At 37.5% G+C, this 25,281-nt stretch overlaps 1 protein-coding gene across 1 annotated transcript in view; it reads left to right on the forward strand.

Moving 5' to 3' along the window:
• The window catches only part of LOC113508525 (CUB and sushi domain-containing protein 2), a 150,564-nt gene extending 125,380 nt beyond the window's left edge, over nt 1-25,184 (forward strand). Inside the window, exons 11-18 of the mRNA XM_026891624.1 lie at nt 746-980; nt 1,935-2,108; nt 2,560-2,739; nt 3,016-3,252; nt 22,311-22,490; nt 22,826-23,011; nt 23,291-23,579; nt 23,764-25,184. Of these exons, the coding sequence (XP_026747425.1) occupies nt 746-980; nt 1,935-2,108; nt 2,560-2,739; nt 3,016-3,252; nt 22,311-22,490; nt 22,826-23,011; nt 23,291-23,579; nt 23,764-24,040 (1,758 nt within the window). The 3' untranslated portion in view covers nt 24,041-25,184. The remainder of the gene's footprint in view (nt 1-745; nt 981-1,934; nt 2,109-2,559; nt 2,740-3,015; nt 3,253-22,310; nt 22,491-22,825; nt 23,012-23,290; nt 23,580-23,763) is intronic.
• Nucleotides 25,185-25,281: the final 97 nt, after the last annotated feature.

A 25,281-nucleotide genomic window follows, 5' to 3' on the forward strand; every position in this document is an offset into this window, starting at 1 on the left:
TCAGTGTTAATCTTTGTCAATTCTAGTATTTCTGAAAAAGGAAAAAATACGTGTCTTATACTTTTCAATTATCTAACTGAGGGACTAATGATTTTTTTTCTTTTTATACCCATTCATCATACCTATTGAAGGAATACCTAATAATACAAGGAAAGTTTACTATAATCCGATCAGAATGTTACTATTATTGGCACAGAGGGAATTTTGATACATGATTCCTTGTGTTTTGATTTCAATATAGCGTTGTTGGGTGTTATTGATGATAGTTTGTTTATCAATCGGCCTGTAATGGTTCTTTCCTAATTAGGCGCTAGCCTTAGGCAAACTCATAATATTTTTGATACTTCCTGAAATCCTATATTATGGATCTGATTGTGTTACTGTTTTTTGTTGATAGACGGAAGAAACGTAGGTACCTATTCGTGCATCGTTTTTTATGAATTACGGAATATCTGACAAACAGCTTTCTGCCTTTGTTTGTTAGTCTTTTTATCGTGTTTTTTAACAGTTTAATATACTTAGGTGCTAAATTAACACTAGTAATACCTTTCATAGAAAAAAAATGTGTATCACATTTATTAGGCTTATTTTGTCAAAAATTATGTGAATCATCTTCTGATTGTTAATAAAATATTTAATTTTGACAGTATTACACGTAATGTATCAAATTTGTCCCGACGACGAATAACCTAAGTTCAATCCATCACTTGAATCCATAATTTAAAAAAAAAAACCTTCATTTCAGAGCGTAACTTGTACGCTGGGTGGATCATGGTCTGGCACTCCTCCGTCGTGCAAGTATGTGGACTGCGGCACTCCTGCCCAGGTCCACAAGGGCTCCTTCAAACTCCTGAACGGCACCACGACGTACGGCTCCATCGCTCAGTTCAACTGTGAACAAGACTACTGGCTGGACGGCGCTGACACCCTCACCTGCAACCGAGATGGAAAATGGTCCCATGATATACCGTCATGCGAATGTAAGAACATATTTATTTTGCTCTTTGTCAAATTTTAATATTACCATATTGATTTTGAAGGGCAATTAATTGCGGTTCAATGTGGTTTAGGTTACAGCGCTAAGTACATATCGTATAATTATCTACTGTAAAATACCATCTTGACTAGATAAATTAGATTCGATTTTCTTTTATTCCGGTATAAAAATACAAGGATGTGACATCGTCAGCAGCTTCGGCACCGACTCCTTAAAAAAAGTAGTTTAAAAAAGAAAAGCTCTTTTAGCTTCGAATAAGACTAAACTCGCCTCATTGCTAAATCTACTAGAATCTAAATTAACACGATTCTACACTGTAATTGAAACTATCGGAATTCAGTTCGGCAATATGCAGGAGAGCCTTAAGTTGACTAGCGTTATGGAAACTCCAATTAGCTTAGACTAATTTAGTCAGTCCCGATTCACCACTATTTCCACGAAGTTAGTACAACTGGAGCGCTGACATCCGAAATCGGTCAACAGATTGTAAAGTTTGCCAAACAAAAGTTCATCTAATTAAGTGAACTGAAAAACAATGGGAAAGCGTATTTACACAGAGTTTTGAGAAGTCATTATTAATGCTAGGAATACCTTTTGCTGGTTTTATTATGAATATGAGTTTGTGTATTTATATGCAAAATGTTAGGTAGGTATATGTTTATTATTATCCAACGTATCAATCAATCGCCTATAGATTTTTATGAATGTAATATTGTCCTCAAGCATAGGATCGTTAATCAAAAATCATCCATTGGGCACACTAGTACCTGTAAATTATAAAGCCTTGCATGCAAGTCAAGCATTCAATTCAATCATAAACTTTATGAGAACGAAGAAAGAGAAAGAAGACAACTTAAGAACATAATAATTTTCAAAGATCATCAATACTAAACAGTATACAAAACTTAACCATACGATGTAACTTTTTTTTCTCCAGTGATATCGTGCGCGGACCCTCAAGTGCCGGCGGGTGGTTACATGGAAGCCTACGACTACAACGTGCACTCCAGCATCGACTTCCACTGCGAGAAGGGCCACAAGCTAGTCGGAGAGCAAAGTCTCGTCTGCCAACAGGACGGAGAGTGGTCAGGAGATTTTCCGAAATGCGAATGTAAGCTCATACCAATCTATTAGTCATGAACAAAAAGTCTTTATTTCAAAGACTGTTCAAGTTGAAGGAAAATTGACGAGGATCAAGAAAATTAAAAATAATGATGTATGATTGTAATGTTATCTGTTGATATCTTTCACTATGTAAACTTAAGTTTTTAAAGAATTTTAAGCTCTAAAGTCAAATTCTTAGATGAATTGTTTCCGATTTTAATAGGCCTTAAAATTTTACTTCATAATAAAACGGTTAAAACTGACTAAAAAATGACCAAGTAATGCGGTATCGCATAAATTGTACAACTAAAGCGAAATGCAATATTATTTACACATTCGTAACTTTAAATCGCTTTCATCAAAGTAAAACTTTCCGTCAGAGTCAGTTTCAGGAAAACTCGTAAATTGGTTTGTTTGCTTCGTCCGTTGGTTATCTCGAATTTTTAATGCATTTTTAGATGTCGACTGCGGCAAGCTTCCGTCTCTGCCGTACGGTTCTGCCGAACTGTTAAATGGAACAACACATTTGGGAAGTGTGATCCAATACTCTTGCACTACAAACTTCAGGCTGGTTGGACCAGTTAGAAGAATCTGTACAGAAGAATTTCAATGGAGCGAATCTTCTCCGAGATGCGAAGGTAAGGAGCCTAGATTAAAGATACAATTAATTCAAAACTTAAAGACCACATTTTGAGCAAAGTATAGTTTGTCGTACACTTTACTGAAAATACATACAGAATACAAGATTTTTCTCAATTTTTGCAAACTAAGAACTTTGCTTCAACTGAACATAATTATTCTCGATTTATTTCTTCGTACTCTGTGTTCATGACTTCTTTTTTAATACAACTTAGCGTATTATATTTAAATTTCAATACACAGCTCCAAATTACATAAAGCCTCCTTGCCCTTAGAAATCCGCTGCTCAGATCCGGTGGTACCTGAAAACAGTATAGTCTCCGTAACTGGTAACGACCGCAACCACGGCCGAACTCTCATCAGGACTTCAGTAAGCACCACGATTGGGAACAGCTACCGTATTGGTGCGCTGGTGAAGTACCGCTGCGAGCGAGGATACAAGGTGGTGGGGGAGAGCCTGTCCACTTGCGAGGATAATGGACAATGGAGCGGAGTCACTCCAAGATGTCAATGTAAGTGTGCTTTTAAATTTTGTTTTTTTTTTGGCGAGAGCAGTCTGTGTAACAGTTGTAACCGTGATGCGATTGAGTGTGATTCGTGTATGCGATAAAGAGGAATAACAGTTTTGAAACGATGTAGGCTGAACGAGAACAAAATTGAGCTGAATTCGATTTTGATAGATTTCCAAAAACTTACCTATTTATGAAATAAAATCACGTGAAAATAATTTGTTCACCCGCCAAATTGTTACTGCGTTCGCTGTTCAACCCACATGAAAAAATGACCTGTTAACTTCATTAGCCGTTGTCGATATCCTGTGTGGTGCTCGTAGAGAGCTGACTTCACCCTGTATATAGGTAGGGACATTAATGAACAGTGTAAAATGAAACCGAGTCGCTTTACTGCGCCGGATGTCAATAAAGTCTGTTAGTCTGGAATACAGTGAAGGAATAAAGAGAACAAGGATCATGTAGTAAACACTAGAAAATGATTATTAATTGAATAAATCTTAATAACCTTTATAAGACAATAGACGAAACTTTTAAATAATAGTAATTTAAAAAATGAAGTCGTTTGTCTAGTAAGAGTTGAGAATTAAAGAAAAAAAAAAACAGTAAACTGGTTTTGAGATTATTCGAATTGAAATCAAATTTAAGTCGGTTTAAATCATATTTGCAGCAAAGTTTATGAAAGGTTTCGCACGACCGCCAGCGCCATCTAACGGTGTATTTCCTACTTAAACATTACTTAAAGCGTAAAAAAGCTGGTATTTTTAAACGATTTCCTTTTTAAGTCGGTTTGCTGTTGTTTGTAAAAGAAATTAATTTTATAATTCTTAGTGTTCAGATCTACCAAAAAGATCAACAGCCATATAGCCAGAAAGTGTAGCAACTATCGGTTTGAATGGACTTTAAGGGAAATTAATCAACAAAAAAATAGAGGAGAAATAAATTATAAATCACCTGTAACATACATAAAGCTACCGCAATATAATAGTCTTATTAATAAGAGCTTTCGAAGTCCATGGTTAAATGGACTATACAAAAATTTCACGAGCACAGCTTTGACTGTCTCTAAGGACCAAACTACTATAACCTACTTAAAACTAGAAGATTACATAGTGATTACAGTCTTACAACTAATGCCCCACTCCTGTGTCCGGGCCTTTTTATACAGCGCGGTGCGAATCTTGATAGCGACTTCTAGAAAAGTTAAAATCGATCGACGCGTCACCTATCCAACCCCAATTTTTTGAGTTAGTATTAAGTTTTAGATTATTCCCCGCTAGATGGCACCGGCAGCTCAGTGAACCCAGTGGTGGAGTAATATCATACTTCTACCAATAAAGAGGATTAATAAGCCACTTATTCTCTTACTCTTTCATGTCCCGTGATTGCCATTAAAATTGATTTGAAAGAAGCAACAAAAAAAAATAAGAAATGAACAAAAAATGTACAGTTTAGAGCAGGATTTTAAGAGTACTGGTTTTATTTGAAAACTATCTGATCTAGGAGTATCACCCTCATTCCTGTTTCCGTAACTCATAGATACCTCAATTTAAATTAAATTGTATTCATTATTTTGAGTTCATATTTTGGCTCAATACCGAAATAGTAAGAATGGTTCAGTAGACAGAAGGTGAATCTCTTTTCTTACGAGATTCTAATACGAATGATATGTCGTGTAATATTACTTAACATAGCACACGCTGCTTATAAACTGGTAATTTATAAAAAAAATGCTGCATATACTACTGCAGTTATTATAAGAGCTTTCGAAGTCCATGGTTAAATGGACTTTACAAAAATTACTAGAGCCCAGCTTTGACTGTCTCTAAGGACCAAACTATTATAACCTACTTAAAACTAGAAGATTACATAGTGATTACAGTCTTACAACTAATGCCCCACTCCTGTGTCCGGGCCTTTTTATACAGCGCGGTACGAATCTTGATAGCGACTTCTAGGAAAGTTAAAATCGATCGACGCGTCATCTGTCCAACCCTAATTTATTGAGTTTAGATTAAGTTGGCGCTCAGACACCGCTAGATAACTTGCAGCTCGGCGATAGGAGCGAATTAATAATCTCATAATAAATAATTTGAATCACACGAAGCAGTTTTTAATGATTGGATGATATAAAATAAGCAGTGTGGGATATCCAACGACATTTATTTCTAATAGAAGTCAAATTAGAATAAAAGCATTTGCTTGTTTGCAGCATAATATTTGCCGGAAGTAAGCAATTTAATTAAATTTTACGGCGGATACTTAGGGCAACGGAAAAAAGGACGTGTTATGACGAAAATCAGACAGTTATCAAATAAAATAAACCAATAACCACATATGTTTTAAATTTCTGTTTAAAGTTTGTCTGTACTGTCAAGGTTATAGGGTCAAGTCAGTATCACAACTTAGTTTTTTGTTGAACACGTTATTGACGTCACACGCACAAGCAGCCATGGAATAATTTCTGAACTAACCCTTTAAGTTCAGAAATTATTCCGTGGCTGCTTTCACTAGGCCGCCAATGCCATCTCGCGGACAATGTTTGACGAGTTTATCCAAACTCAATAAATTGGGGTTGGGTAGATGACGTGTCGATCGATTTCCATTTTTCTACAAGTCGCTATCAAGATTCGCACCGCGCTGTATAAAAAGGCCCGGACACAGGAGTGGGGCATTAGTTGTAAGACTGTAATCACTATGTAATCTTCTAGTTTTAAGTAGGTTATAGTAATTAAGTCTATATACACACACACACACAGTGAAGGCTGTGCTCGTGAAATTTTTGAAGAGTCCATTTAACCATGGACTTCGAAAGCTCTTACAAATCAAACTACTACGGTAGCTTTGTCTGCTTTTTAGAATTTCGAAAAATATGATACAGATGCGGTAGGTTTATTTATACATGGGTGACTGGCTAGGATGACTGGATCACAAAACGTAACTTCTGATTTTCTTTAACATCCTACGACATTTTTCTTTCAAGTTAGAATCCTGTAGGAAAACAAAACATGCTGTCCTTGGCGCGAAGAACTTTCACTAATTAAAAATATTTAATTAAAATCAAAAAGTGAAATCGTTTGTAACGAAACAACCGAAAGTGTACAGAAATGGGGATGAGGTAGTAATCAAATAAAACCAGTACCTACATGTATTTCGAAATTCCGCTTGAGCTGCATCTATTTTGCAGAGCTTATTAGGTCGTACCTCCGTCACAATTTAGTTCTTTATTGCACACGCTATTCACAGTACATAAAAGGAAAGGGTTTGCTTTCTTATCCTGTTTATAGTTAGGGTAGGAGATTATTTCATCACTGTTGCTACCAGGCTGCCAGCGCCATCTAGCGGCGCATGAGTGACGACGTTATCCAAACTCAATAAATTCTTGTTACATAGATGACGCGTCGATCGATTTCAACTTTTCTAAAAGTCGCTGTCAAAATTCGCACCGCGCTGTATAAAAAGGGCCGGGCACAGGACTGGGGCATTAGTTGTAAGACTGTAATCACTATGTAATCTTCTAGTTTTAAGTAGGTTATAGTAGTTTGGTCCTTAGAGACAGTCAAAGCTGTGCTCAGGTAGTTTTTGTATAGATCATTTAATCGTGGACTTTGAAAGCTCACATAAACTAGACTACTTCCAAAGTTTTATAAGTGTAATATTAAAAGGGAAGTTATTTGAAGGGAGCACACAAAACGCAGTAAGGGTTATTCCATTTTGTACGACATTTGTTTCTTATCAGAATCTCGTTGGAATACTTAACAATTGCTATCTTTGTAGTGAAGTAAGTTCAGTACTGTATCGAGCATTATATTTCCTTGAAATAAGGAATTAAATAGAATGTGTCGGAGGTATATACGAGTATTACTTTGGGGAAACGAAGAAAAGCTAGTGCTGTGGCATCGATTAGATAGTTATCAAATAATACCAATTACTACATTATGTTTGCAAATTGTGCTTTTATAAACTGTATTTGTTGTGACCAGCTGACAAGGTCGGGGCACCATTAAAACGTTGTAGTTCATTGCACACGCTCTGTACATAACATAAAAGGAAAGGGGATGCTTTTTTATTTTGTTTGTAGTTAGGATAGAAGATTATTTCATCCCTGTTTCTCCGGATCACCAAAGCCATCTAGTGACATATGAGCGTCAACGTTATCCAAACTCAATAAATTAGGGTTGCATAGATGACGCGTCAATCAATTTTCACTTTTCTAAAAGTCGCTATCAAGATTCGCACCGCGCTGTATAAAAAGGCCCGGTCACAGGAGTGGGGCATTAGTTGTAAGACTGTAATCACTATGTAATCTTCTAGTTTTAAGTAGGTTCTAGTAATTAAGTCTGTACATAAACACACAGTGAACCCTGTGAAATTTTTGAAGAGTCCATTTAACCATGGACTTCCAAAGCTAGTATAGAGTTTCGTACGTGTAATACATAAGGGAAATAATTTGTATGGAGTACACAAAATGCAGTGTGGGTTATTCTTCCATATAACATTCTACGACATTTATTTCTACTTGGAGCCCAATTAGAATAAAATGCATTTGCTTTCTCTGCACTGAAGGACGTTCAGTAACTTAGTACCGAGCATAATTAGTATTTTATGGAAATAAGGAATTGAATTGAAATTGTCAGGGTATATACTCGTATAGCTTAGGGGAACGCAGAAAAGGACGCGCTATTACGGAAATCAGACAGTTATCAAATAAAATAAACCAGTAACCACATATGTTTTGAATTTCTGTTTAAAGTTTGTCTGTACTGTCAAGGTTATAGGGCCGAGTCAGTATCACAACTTAGTTTTTTGTTGAACACGTTATTGACGTCACACGCACAAGCAGTCATGGAATAATTTCTGAACTAACCCTTTAAGTTCAGAAATTATTCCGTGGCTGCTTTCACTAGGCCGCCAACGCCATCTCGCGGACAATGTTTAACGACTTAATCCAAACTCAATAAATTGGGGTTGGATAGATGACGTGCCGATCGATTTCCATTTTCCTAAAAGTCGCTATCAAGATTCGCACCGCGCTGTATAAAAAGGCCCGGGCACAGGAGTGGGGCATTAGTTGTAAGACTGTAATCACTATGTAATCTTCTAGTTTTAAGTAGGTTATAGTAGTTTGGTCCTTAGAGACAGTCAAAGCTGTGCTCTAGTAATTTTTGTATAGTCCATTTAATCATGGACTTTGAAAGCTCACATAAACTAGACTACTGCCGTAGTTTTATACGTGTAATATTAAAAGGGAAGTAATTTGAAGGGAGCACACAAAATGCAGTAAGGGTTATTCCATTTTGTACGACATTTGTTTCTTATCGGAATCTCGTTGGAATACTTAACAATTGCTTTCTTTGCAGTGAAGTACGTTCAGTAATTTAGTAAAGAGCACATTTCCTTGAAATAAGGATTGGAGTACCATTTGTCGGTGGTATATATGTATAACTTAGAAAAGCTAGTTCTATTGCGTCAATTAGATAGTTATTAAATAACACCCGTAACTTTTTTTTGTCCGGCTTGCAAGGTCGCATCATCGTTACAACATAGTCGTTTATAACTCTTCAGACAACATGAAAGGAAAGGGTTTTGTTTTTTTATCCTGTGTCTACTTAGGGAAAGAGATTATTTCATCACTGCTAATACCGGAAAACCAGCGCCATCTAGCAGCGTAAAGTGAAGTCCTTATACAAACTCAATAATTAAGGGGTGGATAGATGACGCGTCGATCGATTTGAACTTTTCTAAAAGTCGCTATCAAGATTCGCACCGCGCTGTATAAAAAGGCCCGGACACAGGAGTGGGGCATTAGTTGTAAGACTGTAATCACTATGTAATCTTCTAGTTTTAAGTAGGTTCTAGTAATTAAGTCTATATACACACACACACACAGTGAAGGCTGTGCTCGTGAAATTTTTGAAGAGTCCATTTAACCATGGACTTCGAAAGCACTTGTTAGACTACTAATGTAGTTAAATGTCTTATAGAATACTTTATCTGAAACCTTAATGATATCAATCACTGAAGTTGTTTCTGAATGATGCAGTGCCACAGACAGACTGATATAGACACACAACGCAGTTAAACGAATACCACCCTTCTTAGAGTAGAGCTCATGATCTTGAAATGCCTGGACTGACTTTTTGAGTACATGTTTAAGAACCATTACTGCAAAATCTTATCTCAAAACAAATAAGTTGCATCCAAAAAGGTGCACCCGTATAAATGCTATGCTGGCACGGTTAGACTCTTTTAAAAAGTGGTTAAACCTGTTTCTGTGTCGGGAGTTTAAAATGGACCATCACTAAAATGGTGCTAGGTGCTAGTAATACATCGATTAGAGAAATTACCCGAAATAATATTTTGTTAGGACAAGACTTTCATAATAATCTGGTCAAGGACAATCCTACTTTCACATCCATCCACATCCTGTAAATTATTGTTCAAAGACACAATACTACACTGATGCACTCTCAGCTTCTACCGGACCGCTAGCGCCATCTAGCGGCGCATGAAGAACAACGTTAACCGAACCCAATAAATTAGGGTTGGATAGATGACGCGTCGATCGATTTTCACTTTTCTAGAAGTCGCTATCAAGATTCGCACCGCGCTGTATAAAAAGGCCCGGACACAGGAGTGGGGCATTAGTTGTAAGACTGTAATCACTATGTAATCTTCTAGTTTTAAGTAGATTCTAGTAATTAAGTCTGAACATAAACACACACAGTGAACCCTGTGAAATTTTTGAAGAGTCCATTTAACCATGGACTTCGAAAGCTAGTATAGAGTTTCGTACGTGTAATACATAAGATAAATAATTTGCATGGAGTACACAAAATGCAGTGTGGGTTATTCTTCCATATAATATTCTACGACATTTATTTCTACTTGGAGCCCAATTAGAATAGAATGCATTTGCTTTCTCTGCACTGAAGGACGTATAATTAGTATTTTATGGAAATAAGGAATTGAATTGAAATTGTCAGGGTATATACTCGTATAGCTTAGGGGAACGCAGAAAAGGACGCGCTATTACGGAAATCAGACAGTTATCAAATAAAATAAACCAATAACCACATATGTTTTAAATTTCTGTTTAAAGTTTGTCTGTACTGTCAAGGTTATAGGGTCAAGTCAGTATCACAACTTAGTTTTTTGTTGAACACGTTATTGACGTCACACGCACAAGCAGCCATGGAATAATTTCTGAACTAACCCTTTAAGTTCAGAAATTATTCCGTGGCTGCTTTCACTAGGCCGCCAATGCCATCTCGCGGACAATGTTTAACGAGTTTATCCAAACTCAATAAATTGGGGTTGGATAGATGACGTGTCGATCGATTTCCATTTTTCTAAAAGTCGCTGTCAAGATTCGCACCGCGCTGTATAAAAAGGCCCGGTGACTGGAGTGGGGCATTAGTTGTAAGACTGTAATCACTATGTAATCTTCTAGTTTTAAGTAGGTTCTAGTAATTAAGTCTGTACATAAACACACACAGTGAACCCTGTGAAATTTTTGAAGAGTCCATTTAACCATGGACTTCGAAAGCTCTATAAACAAGACTACTGCGGTAGTTTGATACCTGTTATAGGGAAGCTGGAGATGTACTCTTTGGATATGTGAATTTTTCGGAAGTAACTTCGGGGGACTGATAAAAGGACGTGTTATTACGGAAATCAGATAGTTATTAAATAAAATAAACCAGTAACCACATGTGTTTTAAATTTCTGTTTAAAATGCATCTGTACTGTGAAGTTTATAGCGCAGAGTCAGTATCACAACTTAGTTTTTTGTTAAACACGTTATTCACGTCACGCAAAAAAAACGAAGTAGCTTTTATTCTGTTTAAGGGGTGGCGTCAGAGATTATTCCATGGTTGCTTTCACCAGGCCACCAACGCCATCTAGCGGAGAATGTTTAACGACTTATTCCAAACTCAATAAATTAGGGTTGGATAGATGACGTGTCGATCGATTTGAACTTTTCTAGAAGTCGCTATCAAGATTCGCACCGCGCTGTATAAAAAGGCCCGGACACAGGAGTGGGGCATTAGTTGTAAGACTGTAATCACTATGTAATCTTCTAGTTTTAAGTAGGTTATAGTAATTAAGTCTATATATACACACCCACACACAGTGAAGGCTGTGCTCGTGAAATTTTTGAAGAGTCCATTTAACCATGGACTTCGAAAGCACTTGTTAGGCTACTAATGTAGTTAAATGTCTTATAGAAGACTTTATCTGAAACCTTAATGATATCAATCACTGAAGTTGTTTCTGAATGATGCAGTGCCACAGACAGACTGATATAGACACACAATGTAGTTAAACGAATACAATACCACCCTTCTTAGAGTAGTGCTCATGATCTTGAAATGTCTGGACTGACTTTTTGAGTACATGTTTAAGAACCATTACTGCAAAATCTTATCTCAAAACAAATAAGTTGCATCCAAAAAGGTGCACCCGTATAAATGCTATGCTGGCACGGTTAGACTCTTTTAAAAAGTGGTTAAACCTGTTTCTGTGTCGGGAGTTTAAAATGGACCATCACTAAAATGGTGCTAGGTGCTAGTAATACATCGATTAGAGAAATTACCCGAAATAATATTTTTTTAGGACAAGACTTTCATAATAATCTGGTCAAGGACAATCCTACTTTCACATCCATCCACATCCTGTAAATTAGTGTTCAAAGACACAATACTACACTTATGCACTCTCAGCTTCTACCGGACCGCTAGCGCCATCTAGCGGCGCATGAAGAACAACGTTAATCAAACCCAATAAATTAGGGTTGGATAGATGACGTGTCGATCGATTTAAACTTTTCTAGAAGTCGCTATCAAGATTCGCACTGCGCTGTATAAAAAGGCCCGGACACAGGAGTGGGGCATTAGTTGTAAGACTGTAATCACTATGTAATCTTCTAGTTTTAAGTAGGTTATAATAGTTTGGTCCTTAGAGACAGTCAAAGCTGTGCTTGTGAAATTTTTGTATAGTCCATTTAACCATGGACTTTGAAAGATCACATAAACTATACTACTGCCGTAGTTTTTATACGTGTAATATTAAAAGGGAAGCAATTTGAAGTGAGCACGCAAAATGCAGAAAGGGTTATTCCATTTTGTACGACATTTGTTTCTTATCGGAATCTCGTTGGAATACTTAACAACTGCTTTCTTTGCTGTGAAGTACGTTCAGTAATTTAGTAAAGAGCACATTTCCTTGAAATAAGGATTGGAGTACCATTTGTCGGTGGTATATATGTATAACTTAGAAAACGGAGAAAAGCTAGTTCTATTGCGTCAATTAGATAGTTATTAAATAACACCAGTAACTTTTTTTTTGTCCAGCTTGCAAGGTCGCATCATCGGTACAACATAGTCGCTTATAACTCTTCAGACAACATGAAAGGAAAGGGTTTTGCTTTTTTATTCTGTTTCTTCTTAGGGAAAGAGATTATTTCATCACTGCTAATACCGGGAAACCAGCGCCATCTAGCAGCGTAAAGTGAAGTCGGTATACAAACTCAATAAATTAGGGTTGCATAGATGACGCGTCAATCAATTTTCACTTTTCTAGAAGTCGCTATCAAGATTCGCGCCGCCCTGTATAAAAAGGCCCGGACACAGGAGTGGGGCATTAGTTGTAAGACTGTAATCACTATGTAATCTTCTAGTTTTAAGTAGGTTATAGTAATTAAGTCTATATATACACACCCACACACAGTGAAGGCTGTGCTCGTGAAATTTTTGAAGAGTCCATTTAACCATGGACTTCGAAAGCACTTGTTAGACTACTAATGTAGTTAAATGTCTTATAGAAGACTTTATCTGAAACCTTAATGATATCAATCACTGAAGTTGTTTCTGAATGATGCAGTGCCACAGACAGACTGATATAGACACACAATGTAGTTAAACGAATACAATACCACCCTTCTTAGAGTAGAGCTCATGATCTTGAAATGCCTGGACTGACTTTTTGAGTACATGTTTAAGAACCATTACTGCAAAATCTTATCTCAAAACAAATAAGTTGCATCCAATAGGTGCACCCGTATAAATGCTATGATGGCACGGTTAGACACTTTTAAAAAGTGGTTAAACCTGTTTCTGTGTCGGGAGTTTAAAATGGGCTATCACTAATATGGTGCTAGGTGCTAGTAATACATCGATTAGAGAAATTACCCGAAATAATATTTTGTTAGGACAAGACTTTTATAATAATCTGGTCAAGGATAATCCTACTTTCACATCCATCCACATCCTGTAAATTATTGTTCAAAGACACAATACTACACTTATGCACTCTCGGCTTCTACCGGACCGCTAGCGCCATCTAGCGGCGCATGAAGAACAACGTTAACCAAACCCAATAAATTAGGGTTGGATAGATGACGCGTCGATCGATTTTCACTTTTCTAAAAGTCGCTGTCAAAATTCGCACCGCGCTGTATAAAAAGGGCCGGGCACAGGACTGGGGCATTAGTTGTAAGACTGTAATCACTATGTAATCTTCTAGTTTTAAGTAGGTTATAGTAATTAAGTCTATATATACACACACACAGTGAAGGCTGTGCTCGTGAAATTTTTGAAGAGTCCATTTAACCATGGACTTCGAAAGCTCTTACAAATCAAACTACTACGTTAGCTTTGTCTGCTTTTTGGAATTTAGAATAATATGATTCAGATGCGGTTGGTTTATTTATACATGGGTGACTGGCTAGGATGACTGGATCACAAAACGTAACTTCTGATTTTCTTTAACATCCTACGACATTTTTCTTTCAAGTTAGAATCCTGTTGGAAAACAAAACATGCTGTCCTTGGCGCGAACAACTTTCTCTACTTAAAAATATTTAATTAAAATAAAAACTGAAATCAATTTTAACGAAACGATCGAAAGCGTAAAGAAATGGGTATGAGGTGGTATTCAATTAAACCAGTACCTACATGAGTTTCAAAATTCCGCTTAAGCTGCATCATTTTTGCAGAGCTTATTAGGTCGTGCCTCCATCACAATTTAGTTCTTTATTGCACACGCTGTTCATCATCATCGGCCTAGCCTTTTCCCAACTATGTTGGGGTCGGCTACCAGGACAACCGGTTTCAGCTTAGTACTAGTGTTTTACAAGGAGCGGCTGCCTATCTGATCTCCTCAACCCAGTAACCTGGGCAAAACGATACCCTTTGGTTAGACTGGTTGTCAGACTTTTCAAGCTTCTGACTACCTGAAAGGACTGTCAAAGATGTAGGAATAACAGCCGGGACCCACAATTTGACGTGCTTTACTATCTACGGACCAACCGCGTCAAGCATAGCTTAACCAGTGATCGAATCACTTATGCGGTTATAGATTAGCACGAGTGACTCACGCTTGCACACGCTCTTAATTTACAAAAAAGGGAAGGGGTTGCTTTTTTATCCTGTTTATAGTTAGGGTAGGAGATTATTTCATCACTGCTAATACCGGGCCGCCAGCGCCATCTAGCGGCGCATGAATGACGACGTTATCCAAACTCAATAAATTAGGGTTACACAGATGACGCGTCGATCGATTTCCATTTTTCTAGAAGTCGCTATCAAGATTCGCACCGCGCTGTATAAAAAGGCCCGGACACAGGAGTGGGGCATTAGTTGTAAGACTGTAATCACTATGTAATCTTCTAGTTTTAAGTAGGTTATAGTAGTTTGGTCCTTAGAGACAGTCAAAGCTGTGCTCTAGTAATTTTTGTATAGTCCATTTAACCATGGACTTTGAAAGCTCACATAAACTAGACTACTGCCGTAGTTTTTATACGTGTAATATTAAAAGGGAAGTTATTTGAAGGGAGCACACAAAACGCAGTAAGGGTTATTCCATTTTGTACGACATTTGTTTCTTATCAGAATCTCGTTGGAATACTTAACAATTGCTATCTTTGTAGTGAAGTAAGTTCAGTACTGTACCGAACATTACATAATATATTTCCTTGAAATAAGGAATTAAATAGAATGTGTCGGAGGTATATACGAGTATTACTTTGGGGAAACGAAGAAAAGCAAGTGCTGTTGCATCGATTAGATAGTTATCAAATAATACCAATTACTACATTATGTTTGCAAATTGTGCTTTTATAAACTGTATTTGTTGTGACCAGCTGACAAGGTCGGGTCACCATTAAAACGTTGTAGTTCATTGCACACGCTCTGTACATAGCATAAAAGGAAAGGGGATGCTTTTTTATTTTGTTTGTAGTTAGGATAGAAGATTATTTCATCCCTGTTTCTCCGGATCACCAAAGCCATCTAGTGACATATGAGCGTCAACGTTATCCAAACTCAATAAATTAGGGTTGCATAGATGACGCGTCAATCAATTTTCACTTTTCTAAAAGTCGCTATCAAGATTCGCACCGCGCTGTATAAAAAGGCCTGGACACAGGAGTGGGGCATTAGTTGTAAGACTGTAATCACTATGTAATCTTCTAGTTTTAAGTAGGTTCTAGTAATTAAGTCTGTACATAAACACACACAGTGAACCCTGTGAAATTTTTGAAGAGTCCATTTAACCATGGACTTCGAAAGCTCTTACAAATCAAACTACTACGGTAGCTTTGTCTGCTTTTTAAAATTTCGAATAATATGATACAGATGCGGTAAGTTTATTTATACATGGCTGGAATGACTGGAACACATAACGTAACCGTCTGATTTTCTTTAACATCCTACGACATTTTTTTTTTGTTAGAATCCTGTAAGAAACCAAAACTTACTGTCCTTAGCGCGAAGACTTTTCACTAATTAAAAATATTTAATTAAAATCAAAAAGTGAAATCGATTGTAACGAAACAATCGAAAGTGTAAAGAAATCGGGACCAGGTAGTAATCAAATAAAACCAGTACCTACATGTGGTTCAAAATTCCGCTTAAGCTGCATCTATTTTGCAGAGCTTATTAGGTCGTCCCTCCATTACAAATTAGTTCTTTATTGAACACGCTATTCACAGTACATATAAGGAAAGGGTTTGCTTTCTTATCCTGTTTATAGTTAGGGTAGGAGATTATTTCATCACTGTTGCTACCAGGCTGCCAGCGCCATCTAGCGGCGCATGAGTGACGACGTTATCCAAACTCAATAAATTATAGTTGGATAGATGACGTGTCGATCGATTTGAACTTTTCTAGAAGTCGCTATCAAGATTCGCACCGCGCTGTATAAAAAGGCCCGGACACAGGAGTGGGGCATTAGTTGTAAGACTGTAATCACTATGTAATCTTCTAGTTTTAAGTAGGTTCTAGTAATTAAGTCTGTACATAAACACACACAGTGAACCCTGTGAAATTTTTGAAGAGTCCATTTAACCATGGACTTCGAAAGCTAGTATAGAGTTTCGTACGTGTAATACATAAGGGAAATAATTTGTATGGAGTACACAAAATGCAGTGTGGGTTATTCTTCCATATAATATTCTACGACATTTACTTCTACTTGGAGCCCAATTAGAATAAAATGCATTTGCTTTCTCTGCACTGAAGGACGTTCAGTAACTTAGTACCGAGCATAATGAGTATTTTATGGAAATAAGGAATTGAATTGAATTTGTCAGGGTATATACTCGTATAGCTTAGGGGAACGCAGAAAAGGACGTACTTTTACGGAAATCAGACGGTTATCAAATAAAATAAACCAGTAACCACATATGTTTTGAATTTCTGTTTAAAGTTTGTCTGTACTGTCAAGGTTATAGGGCCGAGTCAGTATCACAACTTAGTTTTTTGTTGAACACGTTATTGACGTCACACGCACAAGCAGCCATGGAATAATTTCTGAACTAACCCTTTAAGTTCAGAAATTATTCCGTGGCTGCTTTCACTAGGCCGCCAACACCATCTCGCGGACAATGTTTAACGACTTAATCCAAACTCAATAAATTGGGGTTGGATAGATGACGCGTCGATCGATTTCCATTTTTCTAAAAGTCGCTATCAAGATTCGCACCGCGCTGTATAAAAAGGCCCGGACACAGGAGTGGGGCATTAGTTGTAAGACTGTAATCACTATGTAATCTTCTAGTTTTAAGTAGGTTATAGTAATTAAGTCTATATATACACACACACACAGTGAAGGCTGTGCTCGTGAAATTTTTGAAGAGTCCATTTAACCATGGACTTCGAAAGCTCTATAAACAAGACTACTGCGGTAGTTTGATACCTGTTATAGGGAAGCTGGAGATGTACTCTTTAGATATGTGAATTTTTCGGAAGTAACTTCGGGGGACTGAGAAAAGGACGTGTTATTACGGAAATCAGATAGTTATTAAATAAAATAAACCAGTAACCACATGTGTTTTAAATTGCCTCTGTACTGTGAAGTTTATAGCGCAGAGTCAGTATCACAACTTAGTTTTTTGTTAAACACGTTATTCACGTCACGCAAAAGAAAACGAAGTAGCTTTTATCCTGTTTAAGGGGTGGCGTCAGAGATTATTCCACGGTTGCTTTCACCAGGCCACCAACGCCATCTAGCGGAGAATGTTTAACGACTTATTCCAAACTCAATAAATTAGGGTTGGATAGATGACGTGTCGATCGATTTGAACTTTTCTAGAAGTCGCTATCAAGATTCGCACCGCGCTGTATAAAAAGGCCCGGACACAGGAGTGGGGCATTAGTTGTAAGACTGTAATCACTATGTAATCTTCTAGTTTTAAGTAGGTTATAGTAGTTTGGTCCTTAGAGACAGTCAAAGCTGTGCTCTAGTAATTTTTGTATAGTTCATTTAACCATGGACTTTGAAAGCTCACATAAACTAGACTACTGCCGCAGTTTTATACGTGTAATATTAAAAGGGAAGTAATTTGAAGGGAGCACACAAAATGCAGTAAGGGTTATTCCATTTTGTACGACATTTGTTTCTTATCGGAATCTCGTTGGAATACTTAACAATTGCTTTCTTTGCAGTGGAGTACGTTCAGTAATTTAGTAAAGAGCACATTTCCTTGAAATAAGGATTGGAGTACCATTTGTCGGTGGTATATATGTATAACTTAGAAAACGGAGAAAAGCTAGTTCTATTGCGTCAATTAGATAGTTATTAAATAACACCAGTAACTTTTTTTTTGTCCGGCTTGCAAGGTCGCATCATCGTTACAACATAGTCGTTTATAACTCTTCAGACAACATGAGAGGAAAGGGTTTTGCTTTTTTATCCTGTTTCTACTTAGGGAAAGAGATTATTTCATCACTGCTAATACCGGGAAACCAGCGCCATCTAGCAGCGTAAAGTGAAGTCGGTATACAAACTCAATAAATTAGGGTTGCATAGATGACGCGTCAATCAATTTTCACTTTTCTAGAAGTCGCTATCAAGATTCGCGCCGCCCTGTATAAAAAGGCCCGGACACAGGAGTGGGGCATTAGTTGTAAGACTGTAATCACTATGTAATCTTCTAGTTTTAAGTAGGTTCTAGTAGTTTGGTCCTTAGAGACAGTCAAAGCTGTGCTCTAGTCATTTTTGTATAGTCCATTTAACCATGGACTTTGAAAGCTCACATAAACTAGACTACTGCCGCAGTTTTATACGTGTAATATTAAAAGGGAAGTAATTTGAAGGGAGCACACAAAATGCAGAAAGGGTTATTCCATTTTGTACGACATTTGTTTCTTATCGGAATCTCGTTGGAATACTTAACAATTGCTTTCGTTGCAGTGAAGTACGTTCAGTAATTTAGTAAAGAGCACATTTCCTTGAAATAAGGATTGGAGTACCATTTGTCGGTGGTATATATGTATAACTTAGAAAACGGAGAAAAGCTAGTTCTATTGCGTCAATTAGATAGTTATTAAATAACACCAGTAACTTTTTTTTTGTCCAGCTTGCAAGGTCGCATCATCGTCACAACATAGTCGTTTAGAACTCTTCAGACAACATGAAAGGAAAGGGTTTTGTTTTTTTATCCTGTTTCTACTTAGGGAAAGAGATTCTTTCATCACTGCTAATACCGGGAAACCAGCGCCATCTAGCAGCGTAAAGTGAAGTCCTTATACAAACTCAATAAATTAGGGTTGCATAGATGACGCGTCAATCAATTTTCACTTTTCTAGAAGTCGCTATCAAGATTCGCGCCGCCCTGTATAAAAAGGCCCGGACACAGGAGTGGGGCATTAGTTGTAAGACTGTAATCACTATGTAATCTTCTAGTTTTAAGTAGGTTCTAGTAATTAAGTCTGTACATAAACACACACAGTGAACCCTGTGAAATTTTTGAAGAGTCCATTTAACCATGGACTTCGAAAGCTAGTATAGAGTTTCGTACGTGTAATACATAAGGGAAATAATTTGTATGGAGTACACAAAATGCAGTGTGGGTTATTCTTCCATATAATATTCTACGACATTTATTTCTACTTGGAGCCCAATTAGAATAAAATGCATTTGCTTTCTCTGCACTGAAGGACGTTCAGTAACTTAGTACCGAGCATAATTAGTATTTCATGGAAATAAGGAATTGAATTGAAATTGTCAGGCTATATACTCGTATAGCTTAGGGGAACGCAGAAAAGGACGCGCTATTATGGAAATCAGACAGTAATCAAATAAAATAAACCAGTAACCACATATGTTTTGAATTTCTGTTTAAAGTTTGTCTGTACTGTCAAGGTTATAGGGCCGAGTCAGTATCACAACTTGGTTTTTTGTCGAACACGTTATTGACGTCACACGCACAAGCAGCCATGGAATAATTTCTGAACTAACCCTTTTAGTTCAGAAATTATTCCGTGGCTGCTTTCACTGGGCCGTCAACGCCATCTCGCGGACAATGTTTAACGACTTAATCCAAACTCAATAAATTGGGGTTGGATAGATGACGCGTCGATCGATTTTCACTTTTCTAGAAGTCGCTATCAAGATTCGCACCGCGCTGTATAAAAAGGCCCGGACACAGGAGTGGGGCATTAGTTGTAAGACTGTAATCACTATGTAATCTTCTAGTTTTAAGTAGGTTATAGTAATTAAGTCTATATATACACACCCACACACAGTGAAGGCTGTGCTCGTGAAATTTTTGAAGAGTCCATTTAACCATGGACTTCGAAAACTCTATAAACAAGACAACTGCGGTAGTTTGATACCTGTTATAGGGAAGCTGGAGATGTACTCTTTAGATATGTGAATTTTTCCGGAGTAACTTCGGAGGACTGAGAAAAGGACGTGTTATTACGGAAATCAGATAGTTATGAAATAAAATAAACCAGTAACCACATGTGTTTTAAATTTCTGTTTAAAATGCATCTGTACTGTGAAGTTTATAGCGCAGAGTCAGTATCACAACTTAGTTTTTTGTTAAACACGTTATTCACGTCACGCAAAAAAAACGAAGTAGCTTTTATCCTGTTTAAGGGGTGGCGTCAGAGATTATTCCATGGTTGCTTTCACCAGGCCACCAACGCCATCTAGCGGAGAATGTTTAACGACTTATTCCAAACTCAATAAATTAGGGTTGGATAGATGACGTGTCGATCGATTTGAACTTTTCTAGAAGTCGCTATCAAGATTCGCACCGCGCTGTATAAAAAGGCCCGGACACAGGAGTGGGGCATTAGTTGTAAGACTGTAATCACTATGTAATCTTCTAGTTTTAAGTAGGTTATAGTAATTAAGTCTATATATACACACCCACACACAGTGAAGGCTGTGCTCGTGAAATTTTTGAAGAGTCCATTTAACCATGGACTTCGGAAGCTCTTACAAATCAAACTACTACGTTAGCTTTGTCTGTTGTTTGGAATTTAGAATAATATGATTCAGATGCGGTAGGTTTACTTATACATGGGTGACTGGCTGGAATGACTGGATCACAAAACGTAACCGTCTGATTGTCTTTAACATCCTACGACATTTTTTTTTTCAAGTTAGAACCCTGTAAGACAACAAAATATGCTGTCCTTGGCGCGCACAACTTTCTCTAATTAAAAATATTAAATTAAAATAAAAACTGAAATCAATTTTAACGAAACGATCGAAAGCGTAAAGAAATGGGGATGAGGTAGTAATCAAATAAAACCAGCACCTACATGTGTTTCAAAATTCCGCTTGAGCTGCATCTTTTTTGCAGAGCTTATTAGGTCGTGCCTCCATCACAATTTAGTTCTTTATTGCACTAGTGGAAAGTCGCTGGGTCTCGTTGGATGCAGGCGGCAATGAATCGGTCACGCTGGAGAACGTATGGAGAGGCCTATGTCCTGCAGTGGACAGCTATAGGGTGAGATGATGATGATGATTGCACACGCTGTTAATTTAGATAAAAAGAAAGGGGTTGCTTCTTTATCCTGTTTACAGTTAGGGTAGGAGATTATTTAATCACTGCTAATACCGAACTGCTAGCGATATCTAGCGACGCATGAGAGATGACGTTATCCAAACTCAATAAATTAGGGTTGGATAGATGACGCGTCGATCGATTTTCACTTTCCTAGAAGTCGCTATCAAGATTCGCACCGCGCTGTATAAAAAGTCCCGGACACAGGAGTGGGGCATTAGTTGTAAGACTGTAATCACTATGTAATCTTCTAGTTTTAAGTAGGTTCTAGTAATTAAGTCTATATATACACACACACAGTGAAGGCTGTGCTCGTGAAATTTTTGAAGAGTCCATTTAACCATGGACTTCGAAAGCTCTATAAACAAGACTACTGCGGTAGTTTGATACCTGTTATAGGAAAGCTAGAGATGTGATCTCTGGACAAGGTTATTATTATTATATATTTGGTTCTAACTAAAATCTCGTTAGAAGTTCTGGATATCTTCTGTGACGACATTTCCCGATCGCCTTATATTTCGTGTAATCAAATATCATCTCAATTACCTTTGAATTATTATTAAATTTCGTCAAAAATAAATATTCAATTGTCTATTCTAGTACCTTGGGTTATAGTTAAAATCTTTTTGGATGCTTTAAACGTTAAGGAATATTAATTACATCAAAAAATTATCCCTTATTTAAAGATACCTACATTTTCTCCCAAAATTTATGGAAATTTATGCTCAAATACTAATTAAGCATTTTTTTGAAGATGTTGACTGCGGTAACCCGGGTCCCATACAAAACGGCAAGGTGACGCTAGCAACCAACGCGACGTACTACGGTGCAGCGACTCTGTACGAGTGCAACGAACATTGGCAGCTGGACGGCGTGTCCCGAAGACTGTGCCAAGATAATGGAACCTGGAGCTCTGAGGCACCAGTCTGTAAAGGTACGTCATAAAATAAGTGATAGATATAGGACTTGAACAGACGTCTACGAGTTGTTCGATTTAAATGTGACGTTTGTGATATATGTATGTATCTTTATTGTATGTACTGTAGTCAAATACTGATATGTAATAGAATTAAAATCTGATTAAATTAACCCGGTCAGTTTTTTAGACGATCGTGTAGGTGAATGATAATATAAGTCTACTTATGTTTGTGAGATTAAACCTGATTTTGATTTTGAATGACACTGGTCCATAACATTTAGCGTTCGAGACTTTTACTTCGGATCTCTCATACATCCTCAATTTAAACATACCAACCCACTTTCCCACAGAAATCACATGCACGGACCCTTCGATTCAAATCAAGGGTAGTGTAGGTCTCTTGGTCGCGACCTCGACCCTGAGTATCAATGGCGAGGCTCACTACCGCTGCGAGCGGGGCTACGGGCTGCAGGGCAACCAGACCAGGACCTGTCTGCCCAGGGGCGCGTGGAGCGGGGCCCCACCTGTCTGTATACGTAAGTGTAAATAAGTCTGTTTTTATGCTGAGTTTAAAGTCGATTTAGTACAATTTTGCTTGTTATTGATTTGAAATGCGATATTTTTCGACGAATTTCGAAATGGATGAACTTGTAGAAATTAAAAACCAATGTAAAATTCAACTCTGCAACACGAATAAAAAGGAATATTTAAAAAATAATGTCCTTTTATCGTATAAGAACGAATTTCGACTCGTACTTATGAAAATATTCTACTGATTCACTTGAAGTTAACTATTTGCTCATTAATTTTCACAGCTATCGACTGCAAGTCCCCTGGCACGATCGAGAACGGTCGCGTCATCATCTCCAACAGCTCGACCCTCTTCGGCAGCTCTATCGAGTACCACTGCCTACCGCAGTTCCAGCGCGTCGGACCTTTCCTACGAAAATGTATGGATGACGGCAAATGGTCGGGAGAGGAGCCCAGCTGTGAACTGGTCACCAACGAGGCGGCAGAAAACGGCACATTACCGCTTAGTGTTGGCGTCGGCTGCGGCGTCGTGCTGTTCCTGCTGATGCTGCTTGGAGTCATATATTTGAGGCTGTAAGTATCGATCTATCTTACTTCTGTGCAGTCGGCATTTGGCACTTAGGAAGTGGTATAAGGTGGGCGAATGAGACTGCCGTTAAGTCTAATTTTATTTTCGGCAAGAGCTACTAAAGAGCTTTTGTTTTTAAATTAAAATACTGAGATTGTTTAAGAGTATTAACCGAACGATTTCTTCCAGCCGCAAAGCCACTCCAGTGAAAAACACGGAGAACATCGAAGGCGCTGAACGTAAGGAAGACCAGAACGCCGCTGTGATGAGTTACGCGACGCTTCACGACTCCAACGGGCGGCACATCTACGACCACGTGACCGACAACGTGTACGACTCACCGTACAGTGAGCGCATTGCCGACAACGTCGCTTACGGCCGCCGGAGCGACACGGACTCCGCGTACGAACCGGAGCCGACCGGCCCGAGCGCCGTCGTCACCATCAACGGGGTCGCCGTGCGTTGACGACAACCACCAACCAAGTGGCTCGAATATTAACATTAGGTAACCAAATCAGACGCTTAATTGGTGTTCCTCAGTGTAAATGTTACCTGTAAATTTTTCCCCTGTGGTTACCATCGACTCGAGTGTTCAAACGATACGATAGGGTTAGTTTTAAATTCCATTTGTTAGTTGATCACCAACCCTTACTAGGTATTGTACCAAAGATGTAAATGTGTTGGATTCGTGTGGATTAAGACTGCAATTCTTATTGTTTGATTTTTAAATCATTTTTACGATGCCTCTTTTGCCGAATGAAGAAGAAATTACTATGGGGTGGTGAAATTATGTAATAGGAACCCAGAAAGAAATGGAGCTGTCAGTCTATTAGGAAAATTTATAAAATCTTGTCCTGAATGAATCCAATAAGAATTGTAGACACCAGTGTGAGTTCTTTTGTTTATAACTTTTACAAAAAAAAAACTAATAATAAGAACAAAGAATATAGATATTAATTATATTTATTGTTGTATATGAAACGATCAAATTTTGATGCCAAAATGTTTCGGCTGTATGTATTTAAACATTTAATATTATCTTAGATTCGTATTGTTCCTTTTGTATTTAGTTTCTTAACCCTCTGACATCGGTACTGTTAAGCTGACTTCTTGTAAACAGGGGCGAACTCTTGTAGGCAAAATAATATCGATTCTTTTTGTGCTGTTCGAGTAGATAGTTTACATATCTACGGTTAAAACTCAAACTCAACATGTGCTCATATCCCGCAAAAATTACATGTATTGGCATAATTAGAAGTTTTGCTAATTAAGTTCTATAGCCATTTTTTTATTCTGTACAGCGATTATGCGTCAGTCGTTCATAAACCTGCGGTAGACAACTTGTCAAATCCGCCCCTGCTTACAAATCTGGATATATAACATTTTTCTAGTATAAAAGGGTAATTTGGAATGTTTAGTAAAAATAGAATTATCATGTGTTATGGTGAATTACTAACGACGTGCCTATTCCATTTCGCTTTATGTTTTCATTTGTTTTGTAAATATTATTTTAGTTAGAATTAATATTAATTAATACGTAGATTTGCGATGCCTGTATAAATCTATATTACCTAACTATATTTATTAATTGTAAATAATTAGGTATATTTTAATTTACCAGTTTGACTATAATCAAACTTAATATTTTATGCTTTTATGTGATTAAAATTTAAAGAAAACATGAACTAGTTTGTTAAAATTGGATAA

The sequence above is a fragment of the Trichoplusia ni genome, chromosome 1, assembly GCF_003590095.1.
Source record: "Trichoplusia ni isolate ovarian cell line Hi5 chromosome 1, tn1, whole genome shotgun sequence".
Taxonomy (NCBI): domain Eukaryota; kingdom Metazoa; phylum Arthropoda; class Insecta; order Lepidoptera; family Noctuidae; genus Trichoplusia; species Trichoplusia ni.